Raw genomic sequence first — 15535 nt, 5'->3', positions numbered from 1 at the left:
AAGGGCCCACGTAACTGCTTTTGAATTCTTTTTCTATGGTTATAGATTAGGGGAAAAAAGAATAAGAAATATACATACCACGCAATCCTAAGCTGATTATTTTGAGCTAGAAGACAAATCTTCTCAAGAGGAAGAGGCATAATAGCCATCAACCTCTTAGCCCCTACCTTTTGTCTTTACTCCTTTCATTTCATTCCTTTCCTTCCTCTAGAAAAGGACTACTCTCCTACCTCCACCCTTAGCTTAGACAGAAAGCAATAGCTAGCCAATGTACTAAATGTGCAAGACCAGAAAATTTCTGTCCTTTGCAGGTTTCCTCTAGTAGAAATAGGGGAATTTCTATGAAATAAAATTAGAAATATTGAGGAGATCCCAAAATAAAAATAAAGAGACCGAAAATCTATTTTCAAAAAAAAAATGAATAAGAGGAACCATGGGAATGGGGCCTTCGCGAGTAGGGAGCTCACTTCCAGGCCGGCTAGGCTGACAAGCCAATTCTCCTTAGGCAACTTTCCTCTCCTTTCTCGTTAGATAGGCAGATTGGGTGACCATAAAAATCGATCTGTGAAGGGGAGAGGAAGAATGGAGTAGAAAGTTCTTCTAGAGGAAATGGAAAGCCAAAAACTTGAATCTGTCTTATCCTTTGAATTTATAATACCTCTCTCTCGGATCATGAGCTAGGAATTCCCCATGTCTGTAAGAGTGAGTTCAGGGTAGCATTCTCTCTCTTCTCGCTTATCTTATTCTATCGTCCCCACATCTAATTTTGTATATGTATATGCCCTCTGTCTAAGCCCAATTCATTTCCTTCTCGTGCCAGTCTAATTCCCTAGTAAAATGAGTTGATTCCCCCTATTCGTCACTCCCTCTTGTATTTCTTTTTTCTTCCTTCTCGTTATCCAAAGACTAGAAAAGAACTTTATACCAGAGTCAGATTTGCGCTCCCTTGATCTTTCTTCCTTGAGACTTTCAGTGGGACTCATATAGAAATAAGGAATAATCCAAGCAATAATCAAATGTCATCTCCTTATAGTCGAGCTGCTTTCGCTCCTCTCATTGACCTCTTTATTTCTTCTCTCGTCTTCTTCCATAGGTTATTTAGGTTCTTGATTTCTTCCTTTTTGTAATGGATGAGAGACTAAAATTGGAAACTCGAGATGAAAGGTCAAGTGCCCATCCCATCTCAAAGAGGTTTGAGGTTAAATCCATGAAAATTTCCACTATGTGAATAGGCAGGCGGAGTTAGAATTCTCTCTTTCGAATCCCACTCTAGGGTGCAAAGCTGCAATAGGCTTCACCAAGTCTGGAAGACAAGATCCAATTGAGAAAGTCTATCCTCACGAGACAGGTATTTCTCATATCAAAAGAAGTACGAAGAGTGATCACTCAAAACTCGACCAATCTTTCTCGGGACAGAAGCCTCCATGGTAGGGGCAAAGAGATTCTTTTCAATAGTAGAATTCAGTATAAAGTAGGATAGCCTCACCGCCTAGCGATAGAGTAGAAGAATGATAAGGCAAAATGAGAGAACGAACATTCCTAGTAAATGAGTACGAAAAGCATTAGTGAAAGACCCAGACCCATTGAGTAATCCTAATATGTGGAATAATAGGATCTCAACCTTCCTTTTTCTAATGAAGACTAAACCATAAAGGTAGCCTTCAAAATTAGTATATGTGGATTCTCTCTATCTTGTTGTCTCGGTTTTGGAAGACTACTTTATATCAGAATATCTGATTAAATTGCTAGGTCGGGCATCCAAATCTTTTCGGACTAGACTACTAGAAAGCTATCGCTTTCATCATATGAAAGACGAGGCTAGGTAAGATAATGGAAATGTATAGGACTGCAGAGCAAGCGAAAATAGATTAAAGAAAACACATGTTAGAATTAAATAACATTAGCCTTAAAAATTAAAATTTTGAGAACGATTATTTGAAATGCTAAAAAATATGATCAAAGTATAAAAAAAAAATTGGTAAAAAAAAACCTATAACTTTCATTTTTGTTTCTTCAATTTATTTGTGTGAAACAACGTGCATATTATCTTTTTTATAAAGTTTTAATATTTTGAAAGTTATATTAAAAGAGGCAAATATTTCCAAGTAAAAAATCAATCAAAGAAAATAATGAAAAGATTTCACTTTTTTTTTCTCAATTTTCTTAAAGTAAATTTGACATTTTACTTTGTAACGCCCGAAAATTTAGGAATTTAATTTTATTATCTTAAGTATAATTTTGAGATTTTGGGTGTTATTTAAATGTTGAAGATTTTATCTTATGGAGATTTGATTCTATTGAATAATTGAAAATATCAAATTTTTGTTAAGTTGAAATTTATGTTTAATTTGTTTTGGTTATGTATGTTTGGGGATATTTTTGGACGTAAGGACTTAATAATTGTATTGTGAGAATAATGTAATGATTTATGAAAATATAGTTTGATAAGATAAAGATGATTGGTTGGTTGAGAAGAGAGATTATGTGATTTATTTGGGAAAAAAAGAAGATAAAAAGGGAGATTTGGTGGGTTTTAAATGAGGAGAGAAAATTTGTTTTATTTGGTTGAGTCTGGAGAAAGAGGAAAAGGAAAAGAAAAATAATAATTAATGCTATTATTTTGTTTAAATATGGCATAGGAAGTTGTGTTATCTCCTTCATTGGAAAAAAAAAGGAAAGAAAAGGAGAAAACCCTAACCCTAATCCCGCCGTCGCCACCCCCTCTTGCAAACCGCCACCGTCGCCGCAACCGCCGTCAGTCCGAGCTGATCGGCTTCATCAGGTGTGTCGCCTCCGTCGTTTGAAGTCGCGCTGCCGCCATAGTCGAACCGTGCGCAAGCGTCAGCCGTCACGTGGAGCACATCACGCACGACAACGCTCCGTCAGCCATCGCCTCCGTCTTCAGTCGTTCGCAGCGAATCGAGTCGTCCGGCTTGCAGTAGCAACATCGTCGCCATCTTCGTCGTTGGTCTTATCTGTCAACGAACCATCAGCAGGCGTAACCCGAGTCAACCTGACAACAGCCGCCTGAGCCGTTCGAGCCACGTGTGCGAGTTGTGCCTCCAACCGCCCGCAAGTGTCAAGTCGAGCCGCACGCGCGTTGTTTTGCTGAGTCGTGCCTAGAGTTTACCCGAGTGGAGCCACACGCGAGTCCTTAGCTGAGTCGACTAGCCAGTCCCTTCCTCCAGCTGAGCTGCCAGTCGGTTTTCCCCCTCCAGTCAAGCCAGTTGAGCTGCCAAGCTTCTTTTAACCCTATTTTTGACCCATTTTTCTTGGTAAGCCTTGGTATGCTTGATTTGGTTTAGTCTACCCAGCTAAGGTTTCTTTTGACCTTAACTAAGTTAATTGTTGGATTAAATTGACTATAGTTAACTGGAAGCCGAGCTGGGAATTTGTCCAACTAAGTCTAAACCGAGTTAGGCCTTGATCTTGGGTAAGTTACTTCAAATGGATTTTTGGACCCTTAATTCTTTAAAGGTTAAATTATTAAATTTAGTTTTTATAACTATTTAGGACATCGCTGCTTGGAAGGCGTGATTTTACTGTTAAATTTTGATTGATCTAATCTCCAGGTAAGAGATTTTATTACTAGACCTACGAGTGGAATTAAGAGATCGCATGTATTTTTAGTTATGTATATTGATGATTAGATTGCATAACGGCATGACAATTTAATGATGATATGATATGACATGATGATATGGTATGACTTGATGATGTGATGATGATTTGTTACGTGTATGTTATGGTTACGGTGTATGTTAGCTTATCCTATTAGAGTCGTACCTGCATGGGTGTCCTTCTAGATCACCACCTTTTTAGGACTCCGCAGTCCGATGGGATCGTCAGTCTGGCATTAACAAAGACATGATTCGAGTGATTCGACGGGATCGCTCGCAGCCCAGTGTTTCCTCCGGGTACACTACAGACCAGTTTATCCTGAGTGTTCCTTTAGGATCACCGAAGACCAGTTATGTTCCTCCAAGATCACATGTTGCACGTGTTCGGGAACGTGCCAGTTCTTGGGTACCACTTTTCAGGACTCTAATAGGAAGTTAACAGGCACCTAGCAGGACTAGTAGTGGGCCCCTTACTGAGTATTTTAAACTCACTCTTTCCATTTCTATTTTTCAGTCAGAGGCAGAGATAAGAGCAAAGGCAAGCTGGCGAGTGACCAGAAGTGATCGTGGCGAGCCATAGGGATCTTTTGCTTCCGCTTTATGTCATAGTTCAGATTTTAATGTTTGCATTTTATTTTATTCTTTATTTGTTATTTTATTTCTTTAAAACTAGATAGGGCCCAAGTTAAGATTTTATTTTTGTACTTATCTCTAATCACATTTGTTTATGCTTTTAAATGAAAATTTTGAGGTTTTGTTTTATTTTTACCTAAATTTTACAAATTTTATTTATCTTTTAAATTAGTAATGGCTTCGACTTAGTATAAGGAGTTGGGTCGTTACATACTTGATCACAGCCAACAAATTTGACTAATTAATCAAAAGAGAGAAGCTCTTAAATCACTATATGTTTAGAGTAAATAATTAATTTAGATGGTTTCGTAAAACTTTTGTCAGTTTTGTGTATTAACTTTTTTTATCTCATATAACCACATTGTTATCCATTTTATCTCGTTAAAAATTGTGATTTCTTTATAAGAAGTTACACTATTATTAAGTTTTTTTTTTTTGTCTTATTTAATAAATAACTACTAATGTTTTAATGTTATTGACTTTTTGCAACTATAAAATAAAGAGTGGAAGTTTGCACCAAAAGGAAAAGTTTTTGTTAGAAAAAAAAATATATCATGGATAGTATTATACTATGCTCTTATTCCATCATTATATCTTTTTACTTGCACGATCTAACACTAAGAGTCATTTCATCATGATGCATTACAATCATATGTTTATAAACAGTACTTGTATGTATGTTATAAACTGTTGGCTAGTATTTTGTTTAAAAATCTCATTAGTCATAGCATTTAACTATTTCTTCTTGAAAATATTAGTAAATTTTATTCACTTTAGAATGATGATTGTTGCATTGTAGATGAAATTTCACATGCGTAAATCTCACGCTAGTAAATAACTTCAAATAATTTTACCATTCTCTCTCTTTAGAAAGATTAAAATAGTCAAAGTTTTTACAAATAGTTCAAAAGATTTCACCCCTCATTCATTATTGGTCGAAGTCATGGAAGAGTTCCCCAACCAAGTGCAAGTAATCAGAAAGGATGTGTCAAAGTGTTAAAAGGACAAGTAGCAAAGGTTTTAAAGTCCCTCACTTAAGTTAAAGATAGACCAGTAGCAGGGGCATTCAAACAAGTGAAATTGGTTTAGAACCAAGCTCCCGATGATGTTTCTCCTCACCCACATGCTCTTACTTTTAAAAAGCTATTAGGTTTGTCATTGGTAGACTGGACGGCATACCTGATACAAGATTGTGGTCAAGCTCCACCATAAACAAGCCATTTGAATGACTTAGTCTCTACAACAAATGAGAATATCGATAAGAAGACCTTTGAAGACACAAATCTCGAAGGAAGATTATACCAAAGTTTCTAGAAGAAAGATTGTGTATAATAGAGGAAAAGAACATTTATGAAGACATTGAGGTGACACAACTATGTCTAGTCTTAGATGTCATTCGTTACTCCACCCAAGTTGAAGATGCCAAAATTTGGAAAGTATAATGGGGGCGACTACCTTAACAGTCATTTCATCATGTACGACTGAAGGATGTCGGTCCACTTCCAGGATGACAAATTTTTTCTCCACTTTCAAGAACACCTAATTTAATACTATGTGATCTCGTGATAAGAAATGTATTCTTTATTAGGTATGAGGTATGATGAGGGTGCTACGAAGGTGTCAACCTAGTTGAGATGTTCTAGTGCGCCAATTAGTTGTTCATAAAAAGATAGGCTAATTGGCTCAGTTACTCATTGGTACATGTAGTTGGATATCTCTCAAGTGCACAAGTCTTGAAATAGCACAAGGAAATTATTAATTTGGCTTAATACCGTTTTAATCTCCAGTTTATAAAAAATGAGGCATTGGACACTTTTAAGGAATATGCCTAAAGATGTAAAGATAGTCGATCAGGGGCAACCTTCAGTTGATTGAGTAAGGATATTAATGTCACTAGTGTTTTATAAGTGTTATGAATGCTACATACTACTATAAAATACCCTTTACATTATGACAATGAGAGAAAGACTTGTAAGCGAATTTTAAGAAAGGATTACAAAGGATGCAGAAGTAGAAGTTAGCATCATTAAAAGCAATCCCACTAAATGAAAAGATGAAGTGCATGAGGTCAGCTCGGGGTAGAGCATTATCAGCCATGTGTCACTACCATCATTTAAACAGGTGATCTATGAAGAGGAAAAGTCAAATAAATGAAGCAAAGAAATGACAACAAAGCATTTGACCCTATCGTCTTTAGTAGTGCAATTCAATCTGATGAGTTGGTTTCTCCCTTCTTGCAAAATTTGGAGCATCTCAATTGGAAAAAAGAACTACCTAAGACTGCAAGAGAAATCGGAGATTATTTTCTATTGGAATAGTGCAAGACCTTTATAACAGGCACACCTTTTAATGTCTTGTTGAATTGGATGACATCTTGACAGGCGCATGTGTTCTATTCTCCAAAATAAAATGGATTATTGGTTTAAATGCTTTTTCAATATTATATTTATCCTCCCTATTTGTCTAACATGAAAGAAAATATATGATATTATTGAAGACTTTGACATCAAATTAAGGTTGGATTTCAAATCTCCATCTCTTATTCATGAGAAGAGGAATTAAAATATGTTGTGCTTGAGACGTTGAAATAGAGAACAAGAGGATTATTCAACTAACAAGTCAAAATCTTTATTTTGGAAGTGACTAAGTTGTAAGATATCTAATAATCATTAGTTTTGCTCGTAAAATGAATTTAACAGGAGTTTTCCTTTCTTTTTGATTTCACAGGAATCAATAAAAGAGAAGAAATATTTCAATCCGGTTAAATTTCATCCAAATGTAGTAGGATCAGAATGAAGAGAACTATTCTGATTTCAGCGAAGTTGAAGAAAAAAAGAATTTTATTTATCTGACTGGGGTAATTCTAGAAGTTTTTTGATTGAATTATGATACAAAAAAGAGCAAAAAGAATCGAATAATCATTCTATGATTCATAACTTGTGACTAGATATATGTATGGGATAAACAGTTGTTGGTGAAAAATCGAAAACTGTAAAAGTCGAATTTTTAGAAAAAAGGAATCATAGTTTAAAAAACTAAATAGAATCATGAGCGACTGATCGACCCGGTTCGTATTCGTGAAAGCCTCGAGAGGATTCTCGATCAAGGAAGGTTAGATAATCACTATCCTATCTCACTCGGTTAAGATCGAGAGAGCGGGTTCGGGTCAGAATAAGTATCTATGGCAGTCTGCAACCTAAGTTTATGCTTCGAATGCATGCAAACTTAATTAGAACGTCCACCCCTCCGTTAGGAGTCTGAAGGCGAAGGACTCTCAAATCTAGAGGAGTAGTCTTCTGGAATATTAGGGTAGATTTCAGACATAGAAGGCTAAAAATGATTGATGGGGAACCGAAAACATACCTTCGCCCCTACAACTGTGCTAAAAATTAAATCTTGCTAATTTAATAATATTTTAGCGCAATAATTTTCAATTAATTATTTTCACACATTTTAGATAATTTTGCCAATTTTTCCAATTATTTTCACTCACTGAAGATTTGAAGGTACGAGACGAAAGGAACTATTTTCTTTGAAAAAAATTTAAAGAACTCACAAAAATTTGAAGAGTTTGAATCGCTTTTGAAGGAAACAGTGAACGGCAGAAAACGTTGAAGATACGATGGTCGTGGTCTGCGTACGAACGACAGAAAACGTTGAATCCCTTTTGAACGAATGGTAGAAATCCCCTTTAAAGATGTTTTGAATGGAAGCGAACGAACGAACGCATATTTATGAAGGAAAGCGAATAGACAAACATTGATTCTTCAAACTCGAAGTGAAGGGAAGCGAAAGGAAACAAACGAAAGCAAACTCAAAGTGAAGTGACGAAGGCGAACAGACAAGGCTAACAGGACGAAGATTTGAAGATGTGAACAGACGAAGTGACGAAGTGAAGGAGATGTGACAAAGGCTCGAATGGACGAACGGAAAAGTGAAGGACAGACGAAGATTTGATGGGTTTTTTTTTCTGTTTTGGGGGAAAGTATAATATTCTATTGTGGATGCAAAGTAATATTAAATTATAGAGTATTTGAGAATTAATAAACAACTGTATTTAGGAATCACATTTGTCATTTAGGTAGGGGCATTTAAGATATTGCTTCCCCAATTTTTATTTAAAAATTTTCTGTTTTGCTATTTTGTTATTCTTAGTCCAATATCTTTCTACACCATAGAACTTAGAGTTTCAATATCTCACGACAAGATAGAACCTAGAAGCCCAAGTGTGAAAACTTGGATTTTTATGTTATTGTAATTTGTTGTTTTTTTTTTTTTTCAAAAAATCTTTGTGTTGTTTTTTCTTCTTGCAATTGTACTTTTTTTTCCTTTTATTTATATCTGATTTATGTATATTTACAATGATGATTGAGAGAGAAAATACATTATTGTAATTTTTTACCTCTTTCAATTTGGAGAGGAAGTGTACTTGTTGCATTTTTTCCATTTTTGTTTCCAGTGTTATTTTTATAATGTAATGTAATTTATTGTTTATTTGATACATATATTAGGTTTTCTTTTTCTCTTTCTAATTTGTAGACTTAGATATCACTAATATATTTCTATTATGTTTTGATATGTATGTCTACCTTCAAATAATTTCAATATACGTTGAAACATATGAAAAAAATTGAGTGTATATATTACAATATACAAAATTAAAATGAAACATTGATAGACGTATCATTTGCACAGAAAAGAGAAAAATAATATTTTGTATGGGGAAGAGAGATAATTACTATTGTGTGTATATATATATTTTATTTATTTAAATGAATGGAAAAACAAAGTCTACTTTTTTCTTTTTTGAAATGTTCCATACAGGTATTTTCTGATGAGAATCTTACTTCCTAGCTTTTTACTCATTCCCTTTTCATTTTAACCCATACAATAATAAATACTTTATGAACCATTAAATTTAGAAAGAGCAGCAGCAATCATAATAATGGTCCCAACCAAAAATAATATTGCATATGCATACAAGCCCAAAACTTCCTTAACTTTCTTTACAGCAACATACAGTAGAAAAGATAAGAGTAATTTAGATTTGGCAAAAGTTGATGACAGTCAATTGATTACAAACCAAACCATAAAAGAAAAAGAAGAAGAAGAGATAATGATAATACTACTAATAATACACAAGAACAGAGGCCACAGAACAGTGATTTTTCCACTGACAAGTCTCAATTTATAGGAAGAGGAGTCCCATTCCAACTCTCAAGGCATTCAAGCAAAGGATCAATGATTTTCCCTTCACAAATTGCACTAAAAACTTTGTCAAATTCTTCTCCAGGAGATTTCACTTTTTCACCGGTCAATATATCAGTTTCCAATTCTTCTCTAACAAATTTGTAAATTGGGTAAGATCTGCAATCCTTTATCTTATTCGGAATTATTGCTTTTCCTTTTGAAATGGCTTGTCTTCCACTTTCTACTTCTTTGGGCAAAAGGGTTTTTAGTTCTTCCTCAAAAGCTCCGATCTTTAGAAAGATTGAGGAGTTTAAATTCTTCAGATCATCATTGTTCTTCAATGCATGTTCTACAAGAACTTGCCTTAGTTTTTGCATTAATGGATATGTCATGCTGCATGGATCATCAATGTAAGCAAAACAATATTCTCTATCTATGACTTTCAGCAAATCTTTCTCACAGAATCTTGATGGATGAAGCTCTCCGTTTACTCCAATGGTTAAAATTTTCTTGGCGACTTGACTCACTGTGTTTTTCACTGTGCTTTTCAGATTCTCCTCTATGTGTCTCAAATCTATGGCTTGGCAAAGAGCCACTAAGAACGTTGTGCTCATTAACTTCAAGATATCTATTGCCTCAGCTGTTTTTCTTGATGAGATTAAACCCAATGAGTTCACATCTTGGTTGTGTTGTTCTGCACTTTGAACATGATTGGTGACCGGATTTGCTAAGTATTGTAATTCTGAGCAATAGGAAGCCATGGCAATTTCGGCCCCTTTAAATCCATAATCCAAGCTTGGATTACTTCCTCCTGAGAGATTTGAAGGCAATCCATTGTTATAGAAATCATTCACGAGTTCGGAGAATTGAGCAAACAAAAGCTTTCCAATAGAAGCAAGAGCCAATCTAGTATTATCCATGGACACTCCAATTGGAGTTCCTTGAAAATTGCCTCCATGTAAAGCTTTATTCCTTGAAACATCAATCAATGGATTGTCATTTACAGAGTTGATCTCTCTCTCGATCGATTTTGTTGAATGTCGGATCACTTCAATTTGAGGGCCTAACCATTGAGGTGAAGTCCGAAGAGCGTAACGATCTTGTTTCGGCTTTTGAAGAGGGTCCAACTCATGTAACCTCTTAGCATCTTTTATGAAAGCGCTTCCATCCAAAAGGTGTTCCATAATAGCTGCTGCTTCGATTTGACCAGGATGATGTTTTAATTTGTGAGTCAAATGATCAGTAAACTCAGGCTTCCCTTGCATCACTTCAGCAAAGATGGCTGAAATAACCTCAGACAACAAAGCCAATATATTGGCCTCAAACAACACAATAGACGCCAAACCAGATCCAACACCCGTCCCATTAACAAGTGCAAGACCCTCTTTAGGCTGCAACTCAAAGAATCCACTATCAATGCCAGCGATTTTAAAAGCTGCTACAGCATCAAGGATATCACCAGTTGGGCCGACAGCCTTAGCATTAGGACGACCAGTCAAAAAACCAGCGATGTAAGAAAAAGGAACCAAATCACCAGAAGCTGTGATAGTGCCTCGCAAGGGAAGGCAAGGTGTGACATTGTGGTTAAGGAGCTTGGTAATAGATTCCAAAATCTCAAACCTAATACCGGAATAGCCCTGAAGAAGAGTGTTGATTCTGACCAACATAGCAGCTCTCGTAGCAGTGTGAGGCAATGTGTGGTTGGACTCTGTTCCATTCCCAAATATCCCAGCGTTCAAGAATCTGAATCACAAAACCATTGCAATTCAAGGATTTATTCTTCGATCATTGAAACAAACACATATACAAAAGGTACACTTTAGAATAAATCCAAACTAAAGAAACAAGACAAAAATGATATTTTAATAAATAAAAATGAGACAATGGACCTGCCCTAATCCTCTACGTCTTTGTTTATTTTTTTGTCTACTTTTTGTTTTTTTCTTTTCCCAGAAACGGTTCATTTCTCTACTTGTTTCTTATAAGCGTTTATTTGACCAATTAGCCATGCATTTGCTGTGCTATTTTTAGCCTTTTTCTAAAGCATTATTGTAGAATTTAATATTGAAAAAAAAATCTAGACAAAGTTATAATTCATTAGCCAATCAAATGACTTACTGTTTGCTTTCACCAAAATAAATAAATAAATGTATCGATGCTAATTTTATTTGGACTAAGATTAAATTAAATATGGTCATTATGTGCTAATCCTAATTTATTGAAGAACATTCTAGACTTAATAAATCAATTGGTGCAGTATCATTTCATTAAGATAATAATCGTCAACTTGACATGTAAATAGAAAGAATATACATATATAGAGAGAAAAAACTACCAATTTTGATTTATGGAAATTAAGTATATAATTAACCCAATGACCTACTTTATTTGAAAAAAGAAAACACAAATAAAGTAAAACTTGTTTTTTTCTTTTTCTATTTCATTAGTATTTGTAGGTTTACGCTACCAAGAATCGATATTTTTTTTGTTAATATCATTTTTATCACACATTGATATTGACAGATAATTCGTCAACGTCTAACTCTTTTACCCACGTGACCATATATTGCTTCAATTTTATTTATGATGTAATATTCTCAATTAAACTCCAAAATATTAAATTATTTCCGGAAATTTTCCTTAAAAATAAAAAAGAATTATATCTGAAATCTTATATAAATAGCAAATCTAACTGTTTTCTCAAGAGTTTCTCTTTAAAGTGCAACCTCACATTATAAAAAAAAAATAGTAATAAAAAAACTTAATTTTAATAGCACTAAATAATTTCTTTCTTATTATGATCTTTTTTTTTTTTTTTTTTTATGGAGTAGAAGATATTTAAGACACTAGCCATCCAAAATATTGAGTGAACTCAGCAATAAATTGATAACTTTAACGTTAAATATCTACCAATTTAATTATTAATAATATTCACACTATCCAACCCAACCCCTTACACCTTTTACCATATATATTTATTCTTTTTATAAAAAAATAATATTAAAGTTGAAAATATTCAATACAATTAATTAATAGAATAATTGATTTATTAGAGGCTATCATCAATATGACAATAACATTATAACATTATATTAAAGTTACGGTATACATATATAAATATATATTATTTAAATCAAAATGGATAGATAAAAATTAGCAAAGGAGAAAAAAAGGTAAATAAGAAGAATATGAAGGATTAAAGGGGCAAAAGAAAATATACCGAATAAGCTCCTTCTGCAAAGCAGCTCCTTGATTTGTTCTCCGATGGGACGTAGCACCGAATCCAGTAGTAACTCCATAGCTATCCGTACCTCTCTTCATACTGTCCATTACCCAATCACTGCTCGCCTTAACTCCCTCTCTCGCCGCCTCATTCAGTTCCACCTTAACTCCACCGTCGTGCAACGCCACCGCCGCGACCTGTCCAATCGTCAAACTCTGTCCGCCGAGGCGCACCACCCCACGCCGGTACTCCTCCACCATTTTCTTCACCTCGTCGAGGTGACTCCCTTTAAGGCCATCGGCAGCGGCGGCCCAGTACAAGGGATCCGCCATTGAAGCGTGGCCATTGGTGTAGCAAGTGGTGGGATCCATTATTGCTGAAAAATGGAGGGAGGGAGGGAGCGGTGGGTTGGGTATTTTATTTGATTTGATTTTATTATTTTATTTTTCCCTGGAAATTGAAAAAGTAAGAGAAATTGTTTAAATAGAGGAAACTAAAATGCGATGGGTTGGAGGATTACAAGAAGGGGTTAGTTGGAGGGGATTTGTGGCCGTTGGATGTTTTTTTTTGGTTTTGGTATAGCTTTGTGATTGTAACACGTATGGAGTGTGAGAGGTCACATGATTGAGTTTTGCCAGAGGTGTGGAGGGGGTTGGTGGAGTGTATGGTGTATGGTTGAACACCTCTTGTTCTAAATTACCATTTCCTCCTTTCTCTATCTCCTAAACTACACCCCCTTTACCAACCAACCCTTTCTCATTTATTCATCATTATCAGTAACCTCACCTTTTACCAATTCCTTTATCAAAGTTAGCATCTTTTATGTAATTCAATTAAGATCCAATATTATTGTCTTCTTTTCGTTACTATTTTAGGGTTAAAATTCAATTGAATTAATCATTTTTAGCTTCACAATTTGATTGTGTTGTTGATTATGGTTTAACTATGGATCGTGCTAGTTTATATTTTACAAAAACGACATAAAATTTTTCTAATTTTTCGATGTAAATATCAACCGTTTTAATAATAATAAATAGATACTAATTATTATTTAGTTTGTAGTACGAATAAGAATGGAAGACAATGAGGTTAATCGGAGTCCACAAATCTTGTTGGTCCTATGCAAGTAGTAAATAAGAGTACGAGTTTGCTGTACAATGAAGCATCTTTGGATGTGTTCATGGAAGTATTTTATGGTAAGGGTCTTCTTTGGAATTTCCCACTCTATACAATATAGTTTATTAATGTTTATAATATCGAGAGTACATCTTACTTAATTCTTTTTAATATCAACCATTTAAATAAAATTAAGGAACATTTTTAAAAATAGCAAATATTGGAATATATATTATTTAATATCCAAATTTCATATATATATATATATATATATAAATAAAGTAATGTCGAATTTTAAAATATATGTAGATAGATGTATTTAATGGAAATGCAACTTTAAGATGTAGAAGTAGGTATGTTGGACGTTCGAGATCTTCTAAACTTTGATTATAAGTTTTAAATTTATATATATTTTCATTGACAATGTTTCTCCACCTAAGTTCAACTCTCTCCCTCTCTCTCTCTCAACTACGATATGTTTGAAAATTTCTTCACATAACTTTATTGTATTATTTTAAATAATTATATAATTTTTAAATATGTTTTTTACATACGAATTTTTTAAAAATAAAAAAAATTGTCAAACTATTTAGACTTTATAAAACAAACCACTAAACGATAAAATTTGTTACATTTAAATTTTTTATAAAATAGAATTTGTAACCACCTAATTTTGTCCGACCTTATTTAAAATTAATTTAATTGTTAGATTAATGTTTACCTTAATTTAGCTTATTTTGAATTTTATGATTAACTATCTTTTTCTTTAAAAAAAATTGTTATTTAACTACTTTTTAAATTTTATAGGTGGTTTGGTTAATGTAACAAAATCATTTAGTTATAGTAACTAAGGTAGGTGGAGAAATATAAAATATGATATCTTTTTTAAATTGATTTTGTTAATAAAGGCTTCGTGCCATTTTCAAGTGTAAGCCAAACATAGCATTATTTCAAATTCAAAAAAATCCCACCATTTTGAATTTTTAGCCATTTGAATAAATGATTTTGGCTATAAATATTCTCTTGTTCTTCATCCAAAACACAACATAACGAAAAGTTCACACAAAAAAACCTTAGAAATTTTTATAACATTCACATCCTCTCTTCTTCATCTAAGTCTCTAACCTTCATATACTTCTAACCTTCATATCTTTTTTAAAAAAAACCAAAAGATCTACAACATCCATTTTATATTCTCTAAATATTCATTTATCTCCCTACAATGCCAATAATCCAACACACACACACACAAAAAAAAAAAAAAAAAAAAAAAAAAACTCTAACTTAGTTGGAGATGTATGGTAAGGCTTGCTTTGGTCTCAATGATTCACAGCTCAAATAAGTGAGTTTAGTATGTTGGGATTTCAATATCTCTCCTTTTTTTTTCTTCTTCTTATTATTTTGTTTATTTTTCCTTCAAAATTCTTTATTTTTTTTTCTTATTCTTACTATTCTCATTATTTTATTTATCTTTCTTTAAACTTCCATAAAAAGATTGAAAAAGAAAAGAAAAAAAAAAAGACTAATTGATTAAATTTTTGCTTATTATTCTTATTTTTATTTCTCTATTTTTTTTCTCTTGTAATTATTTATTTATTATCTTGTGAGCTTCATTTTTATAGTTTATTTATTTATTAAATATTTCTTTATACATCTTTGTTTATCTCTTTTTTATTTATTATTATGTTCTTCTTTTGTTAATTTATTCTTAAGTTTTATTCTATATATATTGTATATTTAATTATTTAATTTA

General features: G+C 33.4%; 2 protein-coding genes across 2 annotated transcripts in view; one reads left to right on the top strand and one right to left on the bottom strand.

Moving 5' to 3' along the window:
• The window catches only part of LOC103503100 (pyruvate kinase 1, cytosolic-like), a 105307-nt gene extending 100981 nt beyond the window's left edge, over positions 1–4326 (top strand). The window contains exon 18 of the mRNA XM_051091751.1: positions 4135–4326. The gene's annotated coding sequence lies outside the window, so the exon portion shown is untranslated. The remainder of the gene's footprint in view (positions 1–4134) is intronic.
• A 4873-nt stretch (positions 4327–9199) lies between these two features.
• On the bottom strand, positions 9200–13130 carry LOC103501962 (phenylalanine ammonia-lyase). Its single transcript, XM_008465747.3, has 2 exons — positions 12664–13130; positions 9200–11186 (listed from the first exon to the last, which is right to left on the bottom strand). The coding sequence occupies exons 1-2, from the start codon at positions 13035–13037 to the stop codon at positions 9437–9439; spliced, it is 2124 nt and encodes a 707-aa protein (XP_008463969.1). The 5' UTR covers positions 13038–13130; the 3' UTR covers positions 9200–9436.
• Positions 13131–15535: the final 2405 nt, after the last annotated feature.

Source organism: Cucumis melo, chromosome 11 (assembly GCF_025177605.1).
Source record: "Cucumis melo cultivar AY chromosome 11, USDA_Cmelo_AY_1.0, whole genome shotgun sequence".
NCBI lineage: Eukaryota > Viridiplantae > Streptophyta > Magnoliopsida > Cucurbitales > Cucurbitaceae > Cucumis > Cucumis melo.
This window is presented reverse-complemented; position numbering and strand designations above follow the sequence as displayed.